This window comes from Bubalus bubalis, chromosome 18 (assembly GCF_019923935.1).
Source record: "Bubalus bubalis isolate 160015118507 breed Murrah chromosome 18, NDDB_SH_1, whole genome shotgun sequence".
Taxonomy (NCBI): Eukaryota; Metazoa; Chordata; class Mammalia; order Artiodactyla; family Bovidae; genus Bubalus; species Bubalus bubalis.
The window spans coordinates 52572511-52593148 of record NC_059174.1 but is presented as its reverse complement, the minus strand read 5'-3'; the positions used below and the strand labels follow the sequence as shown (position 1 = coordinate 52593148).

Here is a 20638-nt window from a genome sequence, read left to right as displayed (position 1 = left end):
TGTCCCCTCCTCAGAGGTGTTCACAGACCCCCCTGTCTAAAGCAACCATCCCCAGGTGGAAAATGGAATGATGACTATGGGTGGGGACTTGTCATTGTACACCATTTTGTGCCCTGTGAATTTCAAACCAAGTGAACTGACTACTCATAGATAGCAATGTAAAAAACCAACATAGCTCCCCTAGACGTTTTCTTAATCACATCCCCCATCTCCTTTTTTTTTTTTAAGACCCTTGTCAGTGTCTGAGATGACCTTGTTATGGGTTCCCTTGTTTGCTGTTCCCCCACCCCCCCAACACCCCCCAGCAGGAAGTTCCAGGGGGAGGAACTTCAGTGGGTCTGCCAGGTTGATGGCTATGAGCAGGGCCTTTTGCCCACAGTAGGTGCCCCATACATATTTGCCAAATGACTGAGCAAATAATGCATATGTTTTTTTAATAAGAAAAATATATTTTGAATTATGTAATTAAAATTTAATCATAAAAACTTTCCCCAACCTTCCTGCCAAATAGATGAAAAATAGGAAGCAAAGAGAAGGTTATTGAACTGGGTGTTTTTCAGAGTCCAGTCAGCTCTAATTATTAGACATTTGGTTTGGGGGTTTGGATTTTTTTTTTTTTTTTCGGTCTAGCTTGTGGGTGGAATTTCCCTTCTCTCATAAGACGTCTTATGAGAGGGAAGTAGGAGAAAGGGAAATAAACATTCTGGGGTTCCTCCATCAGCTTCTCTTCCTTCCGCTGGTCTCATAACTGGGGAAGGGGAGTTCTCTTCCTTAATTCCGCTGAGGTCCCTGCTGGGCAGACGGTCCTCAAAGGATGACAGCTGTTAAGCCTCCAAGTGCAAGGCAGAGACTGAATGGGCGCCAGTGGGCTCCTCAGCCCCTTTCTGCCCCTTCTGTAAAAACAAAACGTGGAAGACGGTGAATAGGAACCCCTTCTTGCCTCTCGGTATTTACTCCCTGGTGTTCTGAATGCTCCGTTCCTATTTTTTCCTTTGAGGAATCAACATTCCTCATCTCTTCAACCCCTTTGTTTTAGGGCGAGGGGACCCCAAGGCAGGCACTAAGGGATGGACCTGTGACCCCAGCCTGGCCAATCAGAGACACGGACACTGGTCCAGCACTTGACCCAGTGTGGCCAATGAGAAGCAGCTCTGGAACCGCGGCTGCCCCCTACTGGGAAACGCCTGCTCTCCCCACTGGGGATGTTAGGTTCCTGGGACCTAAGCCTGGAGCAGAAACTCTGTGCCACGTCGTGTGGAGACCCTGCCAGGAAATGAAGCCAACTCAGAGAAAATAAAACTAACCGCATGACATCATTTGACAACTGGATGCAGTCATGCCTTAAGTCCCTGAACTCTTCAATTACACGGACCAGTAAATTCTCTGCTTTGTATTCGCAGTTTGAATGAGGTTTCTGGCACTCACAAATCAAAAGAATCCTTACTAAGTTCTCCTTTCTGCTGCTAAGAAATTATCCATACCCCCCGCCAAAGAGTAATAAATAACCCAGCTCCCTTCTCTGCCCTGCAAAGGCCTTCCAGTTTCCATTCTCATATTTCCTCCCAGACCTCCACCCTGTACCTTAGTTTATATGGCTTCACCCACCACCTCCTTGGACATCTTCAAATAAGCTTTGTGATCCCATGGACTGTTGTCCACCAGGCTCCTCTGTCCATGGAATTTTCCGGGCAAGAGGACTAGAGTGGGTAGCCATTCCCTTCTCCAGGGGATCTTCTCGACCCAGGGATCGAACCCAAGTCTCCTGCATTGCAGGCAGATTCTTTACTGTCTGAACCACTAGGGAAGCCCCCCAAATGGGGTATCTGGGCCCAATCCACAACCTCTCTCCTCTAAGACCTAGACCACCCTCAGAGATGTCCTGGTGGTTTCCGCAGTGCAGTCAGGTTGGTCATCAACGTTCCGTGAATTTTTATGCCTTATTCCTGGATGGAGGGGGTGGTGCTTGGGATGATGGCGCTTCACAGAGCAATGTTGTTGTTCAGTGGCTAAGTCATGTCCCATTCTTTGTGACCCCATAGGCTGCAGCAGGCAGCCTTCCACCTCCTTCACTATCTCCGGGAGTTTGCTCAAACTCATGTCCATTGAGTCGGTGATGCCATCCAACCGTCTCATCTTATGTTGCCCCCTTCTCCTCCTGCCCTCAATCTTTCCCAACTTCAGGGTCTTTCCCAATGATGGAGCAAAGTCAGAGGCATATTTCTTGGAGAAGAAGCACAATCTCTTATCTGCTTCTGCTTCCGATCCCACCAGCCACCTTCCCACACATACCTATCACAGTTCTTCAGGAACAGGCGTGAGAATTTATTGATATATCTGGCAAATCCACTCTGGCTGCAATTGCCCCATCACTTAAAGGAATCGGGTGGGGGCCTGAATTACATGCTTCTATGAAAACGTTCAAGGGTCCTTACCACGCAGCGCTGTCTTGAGGCCTGGCAGAACTGAGAATAAGCTTCAGCGATGACTGTGGCCCTAGAGAGCAAAGGAAGGCCTTCAGGAGGGCATCCTCCTCCGGCCAGCAACTCTCCCATTCCAACCTACCCTACCCCAACTCACTTGCAGTAGAGCCCTCCCCCAGGAGGTAAATCCGGGATGTCCTCAGAGGCCAGAGTCCTGAAAACTGTGTTCAAGCTGGGGGGCTCTGAGGCAGAAGCACACAGCTCTGAGAAAGAGACAAGAATTGTGGGGGTGCTCGGCTGGCAGACAACCCCTTCTGCTGGACTCCCTACACCGCTCACCTGCAACTCTGCGTCCCAGGGCTGCATCGAGCAGTACCTCCTTCCTGATGGCCTCCTCACAAGGTCTGGGAGCCCCCGGAAAGCAGACCAGGAGGCAGGTCATGTTGTCCAGGCTGCCCTGGAGAAGGTGGAGGAAAGAGAGCCTGGTGGAACATGCGTGAGGGCCCCAGCACAGGGCTCTATGCCTTGGGCAGCAGTTTCTGAACATTCCCCTTGTTCTAGTGCCCCCTTCCCAATCTGGTTATGCACATTTCTCGAAAGTCCCACCCTTCTGCCACTCTAAAGCAAGCCTCTCACAAAGACCAATTGCTTAGGCCACGCCCTCTCTTGCTGTCCTAGCCCACCCTATCAAGGAGAACCACTTTGGCCACCTGATGCGAAGAGCCGACTCATTGGAAAAGACCCTGATGCCGGGAAAGATTGAGGGCAGGAGGGGAAGTGGGCAACAGAGGATGAGATGGTTGGACGGTATCACCGACTCAATGGAAATGAGTCTGAACAAACTCCCGGAGATAGTGATGGACAGGGAAGCCTGGTGTGCTGCTATTCATGGGGTCGCAGAGCTGGACATGACTGAGCTACAGCAACGACAACTTCTCTTTTCCAAAGCTCCTCGCACTTTGCTGTTTAGCTGCTCTTCCTTCTGCCACTAATCACACCTCAGTACCCACCTCTAGGCCTAAGCGTTTGTGTTTAGTCGCTTCAGTCATATCCGATTCTTTGCGACCCCATGGACCGTGACCCACCAGGCTCCTCTGTCCGTGGAATTTTCCCAGCAAGAATACTGGAGTGGGTTGGCATTTCCTACGTCAATGGATCTTCCCAACCCAGGAATCGAACCTGTGTCTCCTCCATCTCCTATATTGCAGGTGCATTCTTTACCACTGAACCACCTGGGAAGCCCTAAGAGCTGTCCCATTCCAAAAGACCACGCCGTTTCTCTTAAATCCTTCCGAGTATCTATCCATCCCATCTTGTCTCCAGTCTTCCCTCAGTCTCCGCCCTCTGCATCTTTTGACCCTGCCCCGTTCCTGCAGGCCCCGCCCCCTAATGGAGCCCCACCCATCCTCTAGTTTTACTTTAGCCTCTCCATCAAAGCTCCTCTTCCCTAAGCCCTTAGGTTCTTCCCTCAAAGACCTCAAGCCCCGCCCCCAGGACCTTGCAAAGACACGTGTCCAACAGCTGCGCGCAGAGAAGCTCTGGGGCCAAGCCCAAACAGAGGCGCGATGCCACCAGTCCCGCTAGGGAAGACCCGGACATCGCGTCCCACACGCCATCAGAAGCCAAGAGCATGAACTCGTCCTCCGCTTGGCGTGCCAGGGCGGTCACCTCAGGCTCCGCGGAAACGAGTTGTTGTTCTGGGGGCCTTCGCGGAGCCTCTTTGTAGGCAAAGTCTCCCAGTGCTCTGGACACTGCCAAAGAGCCCTCGAGGCGCCGGCGGCTGATGGTGCCGCCCGCGTCATGGATGCGTTCACGTTCTCGGGGACGGAGGGGCCGATGGTCCTCGGTGCTGAAGGCCACGGTGCCGGCGCGACTCAGCACCGCGCGAGAGTCACCGCAGTGCGCCAGGTACAGAAAGCGCGGGGAAACCAGTAACGCCACAGCGGTGGAGCCCCCCGGTTCGCCGCGGGGCCAGAGCGCACGCAGGCGCGCGTCTGCGCTCAGAAAGGCGCGGCGCAGTGCTTCGCACACGCCCTGAGGCTCGCTGGGCTCCGGGCCCAGAGCCTCAAGTACTTGGCCCTTCAGGTGGCGCGCGCCGAAGAGGGCGGCTCTTGCCCCGCCGTGGCCGTCGAGGACTGCGAAGAAAGCCCAGCCCGGGGGCAGCCCAGGTAGCGCAAGGCAAGCGCAATGAGCGTCCTCCATGTGTGCACGCCAGCCCTGCACTGCGCTAGCCCCGAAGCGCAGACCCCACGCAGCCGCCGCACCCCCGTGCGGCCGCTGGGCGCAACGCGGCGCGTCTAGGAGGGACTGAGGCCGGTTGGGAGACCTGCATCCCTCCTCTTCTTCCTCCGCCTCCTCTTCCTTGCGGGCTGGCCAAAGGAGACGTTCCAGCAGGCGGGCAAGGGCCGCCATCCTTCGGCCTGGGGATCAGGAAGACTCCACCCTCTGCACCTGCTAACCATCCCCGCCCCACCCGCTCACTAATCCCCTGCCTTGTGACATTTTAAACCACCTAAATCTCCTTCCTATGCCCTTGACTTGCACTCAAGTCACTAGAAAGGGTTGAACTCTTAGGGCTTCCCTCTTCCGCATCTTCAAAGCGAGGCTTTGGGTTTGGATCAGAGGAAAATGACAATAGTGCCAATCTAGCACTGATCACAGCTACACATAATTTTACATCATCATCTCCAGTTTACCGAAGAGGAAACCGAGTCATAGAAGTAAACAATGTTATCGGGAAACGATTTCTAGAATCTGTATTCTCAACACAACTCTCGGCTTCGGGTACCCAGCCCTGCTCTGTCCAATCTTCTCCCATATCAGTGGTCCCATCCCGGGTTTCAAAAGCTTTCAACTCTTAACTTCTTTATTTCGACCTCTCGCTCTCGGTCTAGTCCCCGGGTTTCAGTCGCTTCTCTTCCAGGTCCCGCCCATCCATTCATACATACAGTGGCTCCAAATATTTGCTATCCCCGACTGGACTCTAGCTCCGCCTCTTAGCTACAGGCCCAGCCCCCTCACTCCAGATTGCGCTCCTCTACTGAGCCACACCATCTCCCTTGTTTTGTTCTGCCTTATTCCCCCTAGGCCACGCCTCTAGCTCATCTGTCTCGGACTGACTCCGCCCAACTCTGAATAATTCTAAATTAGTTTAAGGCCCTTCAAGTCTGAGCTCCTCCCCTTGCCTCAAAAGTTTCCAAGTAGCTTCTTCCCGCCCCCTTTCCCACTCCCATTGAGATTCTAAGCTCGTACCTTTACCTCCCAGCGGTAGAATCTTTGTACCCTCCCTTCATTGACACCTCTAGCTCCACCAGAACCGGCTCTGAGTTCCACGCCTCCATCCTCTCCGCCTAGGCTCCTGCATCCTTATCTCGCTGAGCCCCTCACCCCACCCTCGGCCCCCACTTCACTCCCACTAAAGGCCCCGCCCTCCTCTCGCTAGACCCCGCCGTTCAGACCGCCTTCCACGACTTCTCGACCAGTAGCCTACCGCCCTAGCTCCGCCCCTCTATTAGAAAGACCACACCCCTCCATCCTCCCGCGCTTTTCCCCGCCCCCTCGCCCTCCCTCAGGTTCCTTCCCCCGGTCTGTGGCCCCGCCCCTTGCCCTCGCGCTGCAGTGGCCCCCCCCCGCCAGCGGCCCCGCCCGCCCCTGCCGAGCCGAACTGAGGGCGGCGGCGGCGGCGGCGACTGCTGGAGCGGCCCGGCAGGAGGAGGCGGCGAGGATGGCGGCGGCGGCGGCGGCGTCCTGGGCGCGGCGGAGATGAGCGCTCGCGGCCCCAGGCCCAAGGCGGCGTGGCCGGAGTGGGCGGGGGTCCCGATGCAGGCCCGAGGGGGGCCATGGGGCAGGTCCTGCCGGTCTTCGCCCACTGCAGTGAGTAGGGGGAGGCTCAGGCCTGGTGTGGGGCCCAGAGGCCCGGGTGGGCTCCTCTTCGGTTTCCCCTCCGACCTGGGCCGCGGGAGAGCCGAGATAGAGGAGGAGGTGAAGGAGACAAAGGAAGATCTGCCGTCCCCCATGTTCTAGCAACGGTGGGGGCGACTTGACCCGGAGAATCTGAGTGAGACTGAGCAGAGGTTGGGGGCACTGAGATAGCCGACGGGGGGCGCGCTGGGCGCTTGGATGCGCCGCGGGGCTCCGCCCGGGCATGGGGACGCTCTCCAGGAGCTGTCCCCTCGCCCTGGTGCTGGCCGCAGCCGGCGGGGAGGGGTAGAGTCAGGATGGAGAAGAGGGGTCTGATTCCCCCTCCCCCGCATCACCCATCTTCGCATCCCACCTCCGTTTTCTGCCCAGAATCAGAGGCAGCTCCGGGCTCACCCGAAGTGTCCAATCCCCTGTCCCCAGGAAACAGCCAATCTCTGGGTTAGGGCTAGGACTCCTGGATCCTTAGCTGTTTTTACCCCTCCAGGTTTTTCTTTCCTGGTCTCCTATTCCCCATCTGAGGAAATGAGGTGGGGGCGGGGGGTATGCGATTTCAATTTCCAAAAGGTATTGAGCATCTCCTGTAGGCAAAGCCCCAAGCTAGCTCTGAGAGGCTGAATTCCATAATTGAAATTGAGCCTTGTCTAAGCCTCATGATTTCTGAGCCCAGAGCTCTAACGGTCCTCGTCTAACATTCTCTGTCTCACACCCCCGAGGTTCTGAAAACTGGGGATTTCAACACTGACCTAGCCACTTGTATGTCTTGGGAGTCCAGATGCCAAGATTCTAAGAATTTGTTATTTCAACGTTTTAGCGTATCATCCCTACATTATAAGATCTTGTCTCTACCTGGGCTTACAAAGGAAGGCCCTTCGTCTTCTCCCCACCCCACCCCCACCTTACGTCTCTGCTCTCATCTCCCATCATCTTCCCATCAGTCACCCTGTTCCAGTCATATCTGCATACTTCTCTGTTCCTCAAATATGCAAAGCTTAGTGCTTGCCTCAGGGCCTTTGCACTGGCTTTTCCCTCTGCCTGGAAGACTCTTCCCTAGATATTCTCATGGCTTCATCACATCATTCAGATTTCTTCTCAGATGTCATCCAAGGAGTCTTCCTCACCAACCTGTCTGAAATAGCATCCCCTTATTTTCTCTTCCCTTACTTTGATTTTTCTCCATACACTTAGCACCCAACACCATAAGTTTAATTATTTGTGTCTATCTCCCCTATAGAGTGTAAGCTCTATAAGACTAGGGGCTTTGTTTACAGTTGTATCTTCAGGATCTAAAATAGTGACTGGAATTTATTAAGCACTCAAATAATGGTTGTTGAAAGAATTAATGAATTGAAACCTCCTAAAAGCCTCCTAAAATCCCGAAGGGCTTCCCAGGTGGCGCTGTTGGTAAAGGACCCGCTTGCCAATGCAGGAAGCATAAGAGACACGGGTTTGATTCCTGGGTTGGGAAGATCCGCTGGAGTAGGGCACAGCAACCCACTTCAGTGTTCTTGCCTGGAGAATCCCATGGACAAAGGAGCCTGGCAGGCTACAGTCCATGGGATCGCAAAGAGTCCGACACGAGTGAAGCAACGCTTGAAGACTCTAAGATCAAGATTCCTGGATTTGAACTTCCAAGACTGAGCTTCAGATAACAGGGATAGGAAGGTTTTACAGTTTGTATACAGAATGTTCTAAAGGTCCTGTGATGAAAATTATAAGATTCCTTAGTTCAGACAAGTTTCCAGGACTGGCTCACTACTGTAACTCAGGCAGTCTAAACTTCTAAGTGTCCTCAATATTTTCCTCTTGCAGAAGAAGCTCCGTCTACAGCTTCATCTACCCCTGACTCCACAGAAGGTAAACAAAGAGGGAGGATGTGAGGGTGGAACTTGAAGGGGGCTCACAGCTGGGCCAAGGGATTAAGGGGAGTGGGTTAGGGTCTTCGTCAGAGGAGCTCATGCCCTCCTTTGCTCGTGGCAGGAGGGAACGATGATTCGGATTTTCGGGAGCTGCATACAGCCCGGGAATTCTCGGAGGACGACGAGGAGGAGACCACGTCGCAGGACTGGGGCACTCCGCGGGAGCTGACCTTCTCCTACATCGCCTTCGACGGTGTGGTGGGCTCTGGGGCTCGCAGGGATTCAGCCGCTCGCCGCCCACGGCCCCAGGGCCGCTCAGTCTCGGAGCCGCGAGATCCGGCCCCTCAGCCCGGCCTGGGCGACAGCTTGGAAAGCATCCCCAGCCTGAGCCAATCCCCGGAGCCCGGGCGTCGAGGTGACCCCAGTTCTGCCCCTCCAGCTGAGCGCCCCCCAGAGGACCTGGGGCTCCAGCTGGATCAACTGGGCTGGGCGACCCGGGGAGCAGGGACTGGGGAGGACTCCGCCACCAGTAGCTCCACTCCACTGGAAGACGAGGAGCCCGAAGGATCAGTGGCTGGAGAGGCTGGGAAAGGTGAGATGTCTGAGGTGCTGAGACTGAAGCCACAAGGGGTGGGTGGTTTCTTTCCTTAGGGCACCTCCAAAGCGAAAGCTCACAGCCTTCTCTCTCTAACTCAACAGAATTGGACCTACCACTCGCATTCGTTCAGTCCTCGCCGCTGGAAGTCTTTACTCCACAGCCCAGCCCTGTCTCTGGGATCCCCCAGACCCCCACCCCATCCCCACCTCGATCCCGGGATTCGAACTCTTGGCTGGATGAGCCCTTGCCTGACGAGAAGGAGGAAGAGCCCTGGGGGCAGCTGGAGCGGGAGCCAATCACGGGACAGTGCCTCGCTAGCACGGACCAATCAGAATTCACATTGGAATCACAAGTTCTAGGTAAACTCCGGGAGGAAAAGTGCTACTTTGGACCACTGGGAGGGTGGAGGATTGATATTTAAAGGCACCAAACTCGCGAAGGAGCGGAGGAGAGTAGAGAAACGGAGCAGGTATTCCTTTTGGCAGGACATTATAAACTCTACCCTTAAAAAAAAGTCCCGTTACCTAAGATTGCCATTGGCTCTTTTTAAATAGCTGCCCCTCCCACTCGAGAAATTAGCCCTCCCACTGAGGGTTTAGGATTGGGATTGGCTAATTGCTAAAAAAAAAAAAAAAAAAAAAAAAAAATCCCTCTTTTGTAGTGCTCCCCCTAGAGGCTGATTTTGGATAGGCCAAATCCCTGAAAAGTCTCTTTTGAATGTGGCCACCGGGCTCGTAAAAGTAAACTCAGAGCCTTTTAAAACCTTTCCTCTTCCCTGACCACTAGCATTGGCAAATTGTAAATATACCCGCCTTGCCTTAAAGTATGCTCAGTCTCCATGAACGGTTCCTATAGATTGGTTGTAGACATCCCTGCTTTCGGCTGTTTACAAAGAGAGCCACACCGTTTTGGAATAGTTCCCACCTCTATGGAGAGCCATTGGCTGGGTACAAAGGGGGCCCCGCCCCCTATTCCCTCCCTCCCGGTTCCACTGAAGTGGGCAAAATCCCTGAGAAGCAGCGGTGTCTGTAGCCTCTCACTCGGAGGAGCCGAGATGGGGAGTAAAGGTGGGCTTTCGGGGCGGGCTGGGGCGCTGGGACGCGAGGGCTGGGGGACCGTGGAAAGGGCCCCAGATTGCTTTTGTCGCCCTCAACTCTGGGGGAATGTTTCCTCTTGGTCCCAGATTCCCCAGAAATGCAGGCTGGGGCTGAGGGGCTGTGGGGGTACCTAGGGAGGGCGTGGTGGGAGTGTGGGGTCCCCTCTCTCTCCAGCCGGAGCTTTGGGGCCCGAGAGCAGCGAGGCCCCCTCCCCCAGCCTCTGGTCCAGGCGGCGCTGTCACTCAGTAGCCGGACAGGCCAGCACAGCTGCGGGAGAGGCTCCCTCCCCTCAGCGTGCCTAAACTTAGCCCCCGCCTCAGACGACCCGGCCCCTCCCCCACCCAATGGCCCAGGCCTTGGGGAGCCTGCAGGGGAGGGGTTGAGGGGAGACCTACCCTAGTTACAGTAGATGGGAGGATGTGTACAGGGAGGATGCAGAAGTGAGGAGAGTCAGACTCTGAGGGGGACTGGTTGGGATGGGTCAGTTTGATTGCAGTAAGGGTGGTAGGATGGAAACTGTCCAGAAATAGATGGCAGGGTATCAGGCTCTCAGTTCAGGGCTCAAAGGGGAGCAGATTATAGGGAGAGCTGTTAAAAGTTAAGATGCGTGAGATGAGGGTTGGAGTCCAAAGGCCACTGATCAAAGCTTAGGCTGGGCTTGGGAGGTGAGTTAGAAATTTGAGTTAGAGCCTAGGAAGGAGAATGATGTCATTAATACACTTAGGACTTAGATATATGTGTTGGTAGGGGTATCAGGGAGATGTTACTTTATACCCCTCAGGGTGCATAAAATAAAAAGAACAGTAACACCCATTGCTGGGCAGGATGCTGGGAAAAGGTCACTTTCATTTCACAGAAAAAAGGATTGTTAGACTCTTGTTTGTAAGCAATCCAATAAAATTTATGATACTTGAAAATACAAAATTAGTCCACCCTGCGATTTGACCCCTGGGATTGTATCTCAGAAACAGAACCTCCTGGAGGTAAGAATATCTACAGGAGGCTGTTGTTTGCAGTACTGTCTAGGAAGGGGATGGGGGGAGGAAACAAAAGAAATGGCCTGGTAATAGATATGTGGTTGAATAAAATGAATAATGGTGTAGCTACACCATGGAATATTGTGTAGCCCTTAAAAAGAATGAACTAACAGCTGTTCCAGTTGACCAGAAGAGAATTCTAGGAGAAAAAGTAGAGTGAGATATACATGATGCAGAAGAATGATTTTTTTCACCCAAACTTCTGTTCACACATAATAAGGAGTAAGCTTGTGGGGACTTGCTAGACAGTTAACTTGGGTTTTCCAGGAGGCATGCATGGAATGAAAGTGTTAGTCACTCAGTCATGTCTGATTCTTTGTGACCCCATGGACTGTAGCTGGCTAGGCTCCTCTGTCCACGGGATTCTTGAGGCAAGAATACTGGAGTGGGTAGCCTTTCCCTTCGCTAAGGGATCTTCCTGACCCAGGGATCTGGGTCTTCCACCTGGCAGGCAGATTCTTTACTGTCTGAGTCACCAGGAAAGCCCAAGCATGGAATAAAAGAAGACAAATAAAAATCTGGAAATTGGGTTAAGGCTCCCACAGGTGTGTCAAGAGGTCATGGTTCAGCCCCGAGACAGGAAATACGAGGTCAAGAGGTCAGCCAGGGCAGCTCCACACCCCAGCCTGATCACCACCCCCTCCCTCCACAGTGGTGGACCTGCTGCACTGGAAGGATGCGAAGACGTCAGGAGTGGTCTTCACAGGCCTCATGGTCTCCCTGCTAAGCCTCCTGCACTTTAGCATCGTGTCCGTGGCCGCCCACGTGGCCCTGTTGCTGCTCTGCGGCACCATCTCTCTCAGGGTTTACCGAAAAGTGCTGCAGGCCGTGCACCGGGGGGACGGCGCCAACCCCTTCCAGTGAGAAGCCCCGGCCCGGCCCCCCCCACCCTTATCTCTGTCCAGACCCCAGAGCTGACCCATGACCTCAGATCAGGCACTGACTTCTCACTCGGGCCCCGACCCATCCTCTTCCTGTTCCTAATTCCAACCTGATACCCTGACATTAAACCGAACTCTGACCCTTGGCTTCCAGCCCTGACCTCTGACCCTAACCTCTGATCCTTAATCCTTGATCCCATCTCCTGACCCTGACCTCCACCCTACCCCTCTACACCTGGCCTCCTCCCCAACCCTCATTTCTTGTCCTTGTCTTGGGCATCCCCCTCAGCCTGGGCCCCCTCCACCTGCCGAGTTGCCTCACACATCTCTGTTCTCTCAGGGCCTACCTGGACGTGGACCTGACCCTGACTCGGGAGCAGACTGAACGTTTGTCCCAGCAGATTGCCTCCCATGTTGTCTCTGCGGCCATACAGCTGCGGCATTTCTTTCTGGTAGAAGACCTCGTGGACTCCCTCAAGGTGCCCTGAAGCACCCCCACCTCCCTCCTGGGTCCCCAGCATTCACCTGCCTGCCCCTGATGGGGTGGAGGGGGAGGAGGGCCATTGCTGTGTGAGTTCCCAGCCTGGGGTGCACCCTCTAGGCTCTGCTGACCCTCACCCTCACCCTCAGCTGGCCCTTCTCTTCTACATCTTGACCTTCGTGGGTGCCGTCTTCAATGGTTTGACTCTTCTCATTCTGGGTGAGCTGGGAAGGCTGTGGAGGGCACGGTGGGGAGGTGGGGCGCTGGGGCTTGTTGGGGGACAGGGTTATGAATGGAACTGTTAATCTCTGGGGAGGACCCTGACTCCCCATCTCTGTGCCCGCAGGAGTGATCGGTGTATTCACAGTCCCTCTGCTATATCGACAGCACCAGGTGAGTGTGACAGGACTTCAGTTGGCAGTACCCCAACCAAACACTACTGGTCTGATCACCCCCTGCCCCCCATCAGCCAGGGTCGATGACAAATGTCCCAGCCAGAGAAGAGAGGACCAGCTGGTGTTCCTACCCTGACAGAGTCAGGATCTGACACGTGCCAGGCACAGGTGGTCTGCCTGCTGCCCTTCCTCCATGCAGCTAGAGCCTACCTAATACATTTCAATAGTCAGAGACAGGCATTTTGATTGGTGTCCCATGACAGAGCCAATGGCAGAGCCAGGATCTAGCTGATGTATCCCAACCCAAGGAAAGTGGACTCACCGATGCTCCTCCCCAACAATGATGCAAGGCCTGCCTTGACATGTCCTAGCTCCCGAGAAGGAGCCTGACTGGTGTCTTCTCTCCCTAACACAGCAGGAGGCCAAACAACACTCATCCTAGTTAGAAACAGGCAGACAGATGAATGCCTCCTCCTGACAGCCTGATACCCTCTGTCCCTGTGATACCACCAGGGACTGACAAACACATATTCCATTTGCAGACACACAGACAGACTGATGCCGTCTATCCCTACACATAGCCTGGGTCTGACTGGCACCCATCTCAGCCAATCAGGTGGACTGACTGATGCCCTCACTCGCTGAAACTGCGAGGGACTGACATTTCAGTTAAATCAGGTGGGATGTCTGTTACCCAGAACACTGACAGAACCAGGGCCAACTGACATACATCCTATCCAGAGACAGACAGATGGACTGCATTCCATTTTGACATTCTTCAGCACAGCTGAGAGCCCAGTGATGCCCATCCTTGCCAGGGATATAGTCCTAACTAACTCCCTCACATGCTGGAATCACCAAGACTCACAAAGTCAGCTAATGTTGTGAATTAAACTAGTATTTAAATCAATCCACTCAGGGACTTGACAAGCAACACTAATGCCCTCTGCTCTTATGCTGTCCCTAAACACACATACATACATACATCTCAAAGACTAACAATAGTGCCCAGGACACAAACTCACTGGCAAATTCTTGTGTCTACCCATCATCCCTTCCTACACAGAGTACGGTCCAATCAGTTTGACACTTCAACTTGGACTTCTGACTTCCAAGGGTATTTTATTAGGTTTAGAGTTGAAGGTGGCACGGTGGGCCGCTCCCTCAAACTCCTGATTTGAGGCGGGGGGGAGGAAGCAGCCACCTTAATGAATTAGGGAGAAGAGCCCCCTCCAATCTCTCCTTTCACCCCTCTTCTTCATTCCCCCAGGCCCAGATTGATCAGTATGTGGGATTGGTGACCAATCAGTTGAGCCACATCAAAGCTAAGTAAGTGCATGTGGTGGAGATGGATGGGATGGGGAATGGGAAAACTTGGGGACCGTTCCCCTTGCCCCCTTTGCACCCCCGCCCCCCTATTCCTTATCCCTAAATCTCCTGGGGTTGAATATCTCCTTCCTAAAAGGTAAGAGACAATTCCATCGCAGGCCAGTAGGTGGAGGGCTGGGGATGGTTTGCGCCCTAAGTTCCTTCTTCAGTTTTCCCTTTAGTTCTCAGAATTATCCTCTCTTGCCCCACCCCTTGACTCCACCTGTTTCTCCCTCAGGATCCGAGCTAGGATCCCAGGGACCGGAGCCCTTGCCTCGGTAGCAGCTGCAGTCTCCGGACCCAAAGCCAAAGCCGAATGAAAGAGGTGTCTCTGCCTGCGGGACGCCTGCTCCCACCCCGTGTAGCCCTCTGCCCTCTTCCATCTCCCTTCCATCCCTGCCCTCTCCCAGTCTCAGCCCGAGCCATTTCCCAGTGGGTGTCAGGATCACTCACACCAGGGAGTTTGCGCAAATTGCCTGAGCGACTAGGACTACATTTCCCAAGAGGCTCTGCTCTAGGAGTCCAAGGAAAGCGAGGCACCTTGGCCGCGGGGCCTGCTGGGACTTGTAGTTGCCTAGATAGGGCGCACGCCCTGCACTTCCGTGACCCCACCGCTGGAGGCGCCGTGAGGGCTTGGTGTCTCTTTTGACGCCACTAGCCCCAACGTTGGGGCTTTGCATGGGGCCCAGGGGAGGCCTGAGCTTGGATTTACACTGTAATAAAGACTTCTGTGGAAAACCCAAGGCCTCCTGTGCTTCCAGCCCCCTCCAGCTTTCATATTCCTGCCCTGAAAAGCGTGTAAGTGATTCTCAAGAAGGAACCTTCCCCATCTCTGCAGAAGAAGAACCGAGAGGCAGCGGATCCCAGGGCTAGTCAGGCCTTGACAGTCGCTTTCCACACCTGTACTCCTGGCAGACATCACTAGGCGATCCCCACACTCTGCCTGCTGTGCCCCCGTCTCGCCTGAGTACCAGACCCATGTATCCAGCTGCCTTATGGAGGACTCCTCCCTCAAATCTATCCAAACCTCTTTCTGGTCCTACCTGATTTCCAAGTCCGGGAGCCCCCTCCTGTCCACGTTGTCGCCCAGCCGGAGACCCAGATTTGGCCCGGGGCTCCTACTCCCTCACATCTATTCAGTCGTGAAGCCACGCCTATTCACTCTCTCAAACGTCTCTCATCCACCCACTTCTCTCTATTCCAAATGCCTTGGGAATAAACACAGGGCCTCGTGGCTTCTGGGCCTCGGTTTCCAAAACTAAACCGGGGCAAGAGAAGGCAGGAAGCTCGACTGTAAAGACCCAGGGACCTTGAGACTTCCTTGGCAGTCCAGTGGTTGAGACGCTGCGCTTCCCCAGAGGGGACGGTGGATTCGATCCCTCCTGGGGGAAATAAGATCCCGCACGCTGTGCAGAAGGGCCAAAAAATAGGGGAAAAGAAAAACAACAACAAGCCAATAGATTGGACTTGAATCAGCTTCTCTACCTTTCGACTACATGACCTTGAGCAGGAAGCCTCCCTTTCCTCAAATGAAAAGTTGTCACTCTAAGCTACCTACATCCCACTCAGTTCCTCGGACTTTGATGATCTATATATCACCTGTTCTGCTAGTTAACTATTTTGTTCTTTTTTGCCATATCACATTGCTTGTAAAATTTAACTCCCCGACTAAGGATCAAGCAAGGACCCTTGGCAGTGAGAGCACTTGGAGTCCTAATCACTGGACCACCAGGGAATTCCCTAAATTGGTTTATTAAAAAATAAAGCAAACATCTTTTAAAATGAAATGTTACTCCACCACTAAGGAAGTCAGTATCCCTTGCCAGCAATAGAAGACAACAGTTAAACGCAAAACTATTACCATTTAAAATGTTTACTTGTGCATCACTTAAAATCTTGCCTCTAGTGAGGCATGTCACATTTTACAAGATACATAATAATAAGAGCGGTAGTTACGGTATCAGATTTTGTATACAGGGGTTGCCTAGCAGCAGCTTGCTGCTTAAAAGAAAGAGTACTTGAGGGGCTTCTCCTGCATCTGGATTTGGCAAGCAGGGGCAGTGTTTTGTTTTTGTTTTTTTAGGGGCAATGTTTTAAATTTCCAAATAAAATAGCAACATTTCCTAAAGATATTTTTATTAATACTTTCCATAAGACGAAGTGTCCATTTGTCTTTATCAAAAGCTGGAGGAAGAGGGACTGGTTGAGATTATGGACCCAAGAATGTCTAAAGTCCCCAAGCCCATCCTTGGCACCCCCACTGGAGGCAGGAAACAGGTTGGTGATGGGAACAGTCTTAATTGAGTCACTCACAGTGCCATGTCTGGCTTTTATATCCATCTGCTCGTTATGATTCCCCCTAGTTGCACTAGTCTTGTTTTTCAGATGGGGAAACTGAGGCTCAGAAAAGGATGGTGATTTTTTTTTTTTTTTTTTTTTTTTGCCCCACAGCATGCAGATCTTATTTCCCCGCCTAGGGATGGAACCTGTGCCTCCTTGTAATGAGAGTACAGAGCCTTAACCACTGGACCACCAGGGAAGTCCCCATATTCTTGCATTCATTGTACAAACGTTTAGCCAGCATCTGGAAAGTGCTCAAGCACTCTTTAGTTATCAGGGACACAGAAATGAACCAAAACAAAGTCCATGGTTTCATGGAGTCGCTATTTTAGCGGGAGCAGCCAGACAATAAGCAAATGGACATAGACAAGGGTAGGTGGTGATCAGGGTGATGGAGAGAAGTCCAGGAGAAGAAGGGGACAGAGTGACAAGGCTTGCTATTTTAAACTGGGTGGTCAGGGAAGGCCTCATTAAGTGGTGATATTTAAGCAGAGGCCAGAGTGAAGGGAGGCAGTGAGTCATGGAAACATGGAGGAAAGGAGACTCAGACAAGGGTGTCAACAGATACAATGGCCCTGGGAAGCGAGCATGCCTGGTGTCTGCAGCAAGCGATCTGTGTGCCAGAAACCAAGTATATGAGGAGAGAGGAGTAGGAGGACATGGGGTCAGAGAAGTGGAAAGGGCTAATCGTCAGGATCGTAAAGCTGTGGTAAGAGATTCGACTTTTCCGCTGAGAAGGGAGACACGGGAAGATTCATGTCGGGGAATGACATTGTTGTCAAAGGATCACCGACTTGGATTATAAAAGGATCACTTTTTTTTGTTTGTTTTAGATAATAATTACGATAGCACAGTTTCTATTTTCCCACGTGGATGGGCTGTGTGGATAGGGTAGGGTCCTATCCGTTTCTATGGCTCACTTTCCTCGGCCATAAAATGCAAATGCAAAAACTGATGATCTCTAGTGTTTAAGCTCAATGGGGACAGAAATATTGTCATCACCGGTACCTAGGATTGAGTCTGGGACTCTGTAGGCGCTCATTGGAAAAGACCCTGATGCTGGGAAAGATTGAAAACGGGAGGAAAGGGGACGACAGAGGATGAGATGGTTGGATGGCATCACCGACTCGATGGACATGAGTTTGAGCAAGCTCCAGGAACTGGTGATGGACAGGGAAGCCTGGCATGCTGCAGTCCATGGGGTCGGAGAGGACTGAGCGACCGAACTGAACCGAGAGGCGCTCATTAAACTTTTCCAAGGTTTAGATCGCTGAAGTTCCACAAAAGAACAGCAGGTGTCGCACCAGCCCTACAGCCGCCAGCGCGGAGTCTCCGCGGCTGGGCTAAATCAGACTCTTAACGGGAACGGACACACTCGAATTCAGATTTTTCAGGAAAGAAGCTTCTGAATCCCGAATTATGAATCTTTTTTGTTTAAAAAAAATAAATGGACTTCTCTCTTGGATAAAAGGGGCTTCAGTCTCTTTAACAGCTAGACACGAGGGGCCACGTCCTGTACCACCGTTTCCCAGAATGCGCGGCGCTATGCAAATGAGACAGTTTCCAAAGAGACGTGATTCAATTCATAGGAGGCAAACGCAGCATTTTGGGAGGATGTCTGTCGTAATAATATTGGTAGAGTTTATAGATGTTGAAATCGACAGTTTCACACTCTCACAAACTATATCACCATAACTGTAAAAAAGTATAAATTTCTGACTTTTATATAGCTGTACGGGTGAGCGTCTACATTGCCCGGATGATCCTCAGTGGTCTGGGGTGCAGGCTTCAAACCTGTAGCTGTCTAGCGACAGAGTGGTTCAATTCCACCTTTCGGGCGAGGTGGTTTCTCTTTTTCTTCTTCCAAACTGGACATTAGAATGCGAGTTGGCCCAGAGGACCTCGGACCCGAGTCTGGAGATGTCGCTGCAGTCTTTGTTTTTCGTCGCTGAAGTTTTCCCCTGTGAATACATTCACACACCCCATCCCTGCCCGCCCCGGGGAAAACCAAAGAACTCCAAAAAATGAAGAAAAACTGGTGTATACTCTCAGTTCTAGGAAATTTACAGTTAGAAAGTGATTCTAGATTCCTCCCCTTCACTTGCTTACTCACTTGTTCAGTCATTTACCCACTCATGTATTTAATCACGCATGCACTTATAAAACAGTCGAATATTTATTCCTTTGATCATTTATTCATTCACATATTCAACAAGTATCTGCTGGGTGACTGCTCCATGCCCAGCCCTGCACTGAGCGGTCTTGGGGACACGCTGATGACTACAAAACCCTGACCCTGACCTCGTGGCCAGTGGAGGAGACAAACTTTAAACATTAATTAATTCCCCATTGAATTAACAACTATCAAAGTGTTCACTACTGGGAAGGCAGGTACAGAACCTATGCTGCTGCTGCTGCTGCTGTTGCTAAGTCGCTTCAGTCGTGTTCGACTCTGTGCGACCCCATAGACGGCAGCCCACCAGGCTCCCCCGTCCCTGGGATTCTCCAGGCAAGAACACTGGAGTGGGTTGCCATTTCCTTCTCCAATGCAGGAAAGTGAAACCTATAAGGACATCTTATAAGGATACCTGAGTTTAGGTAGGGTGTCAGGGTAACGTTTGAACATATACTTGAAGGATGGGATTGAATTAGTCAGCAGAAGGGGAGAATATTCCAGAAAGGGAAACAGGATGGCTGTAATAACAGGAATGAGGATGGTAATAATTGCACCTTTACTCTGTGCTCAGCGCTGGCATGTATAAGCTCACTGATACCCTTCAGCCCATTCTGCAGCTGAGAAAACTGAAGTTCAGAAAGATGAAGCCTTTTATTCAGGATCACCTTTGGGAGGCCTCCAACCCCAGGGCTCTCACACCCTTGGCCCGTACTATTTACCACTGCCCCCTGCTGTCTTTCCTAAGCCAGCTATTCACCAAACCCTGCCTGTTTTGCCTCCTTGAAGTCTTTTGAATCCTTCCCCTCCTCTCCAGCCCACAGCCCTGGTGCTGCTCCAGGCACCCCCTCACACCTCAGTGTTCGCATCCTAGCCTCCTCTCTGGTCCTCTGCCTCATCCCCGCCTCTTTCCCAATTACCCTCAGCCTGGCAGCTAGAGGAGTCTCCCTAAAGCACAAAACTGTCCTTGAATTTCTTATGGCCAAAACCTGCCAGAGCTCCCCAATACTCTCAGAGAAGATCTAAACTTAATCTGGAATTTTAGCTTGCAGAATCTGGTCCCTGCTCAACCTCTCTCTTCACACCTTTTGTTTTAGCCCCCGGGAACCTCTAGTTTTCTCAATGTACCAAGCCCTCCCCCCTCAACTCTTTGCACTATTTCATTTGACTCAGTTTTTTCTATTTCCTTCTATGCCCTCTGTTTATCCTCTAAGACTCAGTTTAGGGATCCTCTCTTCCCAGAAGTCTTTCCTGACTCCCAGACCAGGTTAGGTGCCCCCACGGGGCCCCCCAAGTCCCATGGACTCCCCCAACTCTGCCCAATTTACATCATCCCTGATTGGGAACAGGTCTGTGTCCCCGACTTGACTGTGAACGCTGGGAGGGGGAGCGTGAGGCTGTCTCAGTCTCTGCAGTGTCCCCAACCCTGGGCACATAATATTGTGTGCGTCTGCTCAGTCGCGTCCGACTTTGTTTGAACTAAGTAATAGTTCGAAATTAATAAGTACATTTTTGAGCTAATTAATAAATTAAGGGATTCCATCATGACAAATCCCCCTGCTTAGTCATTTACTAAGACACCTAACCTCTGGACCAGTACTTCAATTCTCAAAGAGCTTGCTGCTATGCGAATGAGAGTGGGCTTGGATCTTGCAACAGGGATGGCTCAGTGTATCTGTGGACAAAGTGGCAATATCTTTGGTTTAGTCAGTCTTGGGTTGTCCCCAATATGTTCCTCACTCAGAAGATGTGATCATGTGAAAAAGCAAAAGGAAACTCATCTTCACTGTAAAGTGATCCAAGTTTTATGATTCATGTAACCCTGAGGACTCCCAATGTACCTGAGTGGTCTTCAACCGTTCAAGTTTTTTTTTTTTTCTACCTCTCACTTTTGCTCAGGCCAACCCCAGAGCATTACATGGTCAAGTATAAATTCTTCCCTCACCTGGAAACCTCCCTGAGCCTTCAGTATTTAAGTATCAGACACCTCATGGCTAATATTCTGCCTCATTACTTCTTCAAGGAGGAGGTACAGCCTGTGTGTGTGGGAAGTCCTCCTGACTATCTAGCC

The 20638-nt window shown here is 52.1% G+C and overlaps 2 protein-coding genes and 1 non-coding gene across 5 annotated transcripts; 2 read left to right on the top strand and 1 right to left on the bottom strand.

Moving 5' to 3' along the window:
* Nucleotides 1-592: 592 nt before the first annotated feature.
* Nucleotides 593-5616, bottom strand: PPM1N (protein phosphatase, Mg2+/Mn2+ dependent 1N (putative)). Of its 2 annotated transcripts, none has more exons than XM_044930749.2 (5): nucleotides 4089-5616; nucleotides 2760-2877; nucleotides 2578-2683; nucleotides 2433-2493; nucleotides 593-893 (listed from the first exon to the last, which is right to left on the bottom strand). In XM_044930749.2, exons 1-5 carry the CDS (start codon nucleotides 4830-4832, stop codon nucleotides 825-827), a joined length of 1098 nt encoding a protein of 365 aa, XP_044786684.1. In that variant the 5' UTR covers nucleotides 4833-5616; the 3' UTR covers nucleotides 593-824. The 2 variants fall into 2 exon arrangements, with proteins under 2 accessions (XP_044786684.1, XP_006067573.1); XM_006067511.4 differs by having other exon boundaries at nucleotides 3918-5615.
* A 453-nt stretch (nucleotides 5617-6069) lies between these two features.
* On the top strand, nucleotides 6070-14792 carry RTN2 (reticulon 2). 2 transcript variants are annotated; one of them, XM_006067510.3, is made up of 10 exons: nucleotides 6070-6293; nucleotides 8151-8195; nucleotides 8319-8789; nucleotides 8897-9154; nucleotides 11582-11789; nucleotides 12151-12289; nucleotides 12441-12510; nucleotides 12638-12684; nucleotides 13957-14015; nucleotides 14293-14792. In XM_006067510.3, exons 1-10 carry the CDS (start codon nucleotides 6260-6262, stop codon nucleotides 14372-14374), a joined length of 1413 nt encoding a protein of 470 aa, XP_006067572.1. In that variant the 5' UTR covers nucleotides 6070-6259; the 3' UTR covers nucleotides 14375-14792. The 2 variants fall into 2 exon arrangements, with proteins under 2 accessions (XP_006067572.1, XP_025125115.1); XM_025269330.2 differs by lacking the exons at nucleotides 6070-6293; nucleotides 8151-8195; nucleotides 8319-8789; nucleotides 8897-9154 and adding an exon at nucleotides 9741-9862.
* A 3355-nt stretch (nucleotides 14793-18147) lies between these two features.
* On the top strand, nucleotides 18148-18234 carry TRNASTOP-UCA. Its single transcript has one exon. It is a non-coding gene; the product is annotated as a tRNA-Sec (tRNA).
* Nucleotides 18235-20638: the final 2404 nt, after the last annotated feature.

What these genes read in the sequence shown, in the direction of transcription:
- PPM1N (XM_006067511.4), bottom strand. Translation starts at nt 4,832, where the DNA reads ATGGCGGCCCTTGCCCGCCTGCTGGAACGTCTCCTTTGGCCAGCCCGC. An exon ending in TGGACACGTGTCTTTGCAAG is followed by an intron (nt 2,878 to 3,917) that starts GTCCTGGGGGCG and finishes CACCTTCTCCAG; the next exon opens with GGCAGCCTGGACAACATGAC. An exon ending in GGGGGAGGGCTCTACTGCAA is followed by an intron (nt 2,494 to 2,577) that starts GTGAGTTGGGGT and finishes TTTGCTCTCTAG; the next exon opens with GGCCACAGTCATCGCTGAAG.
- RTN2 (XM_006067510.3), top strand. Translation starts at nt 6,260, where the DNA reads ATGGGGCAGGTCCTGCCGGTCTTCGCCCACTGCA. An exon ending in GCCGGTCTTCGCCCACTGCA is followed by an intron (nt 6,294 to 8,150) that starts GTGAGTAGGGGG and finishes TTCCTCTTGCAG; the next exon opens with AAGAAGCTCCGTCTACAGCT. An exon ending in TGCTATATCGACAGCACCAG is followed by an intron (nt 12,685 to 13,956) that starts GTGAGTGTGACA and finishes TCATTCCCCCAG; the next exon opens with GCCCAGATTGATCAGTATGT.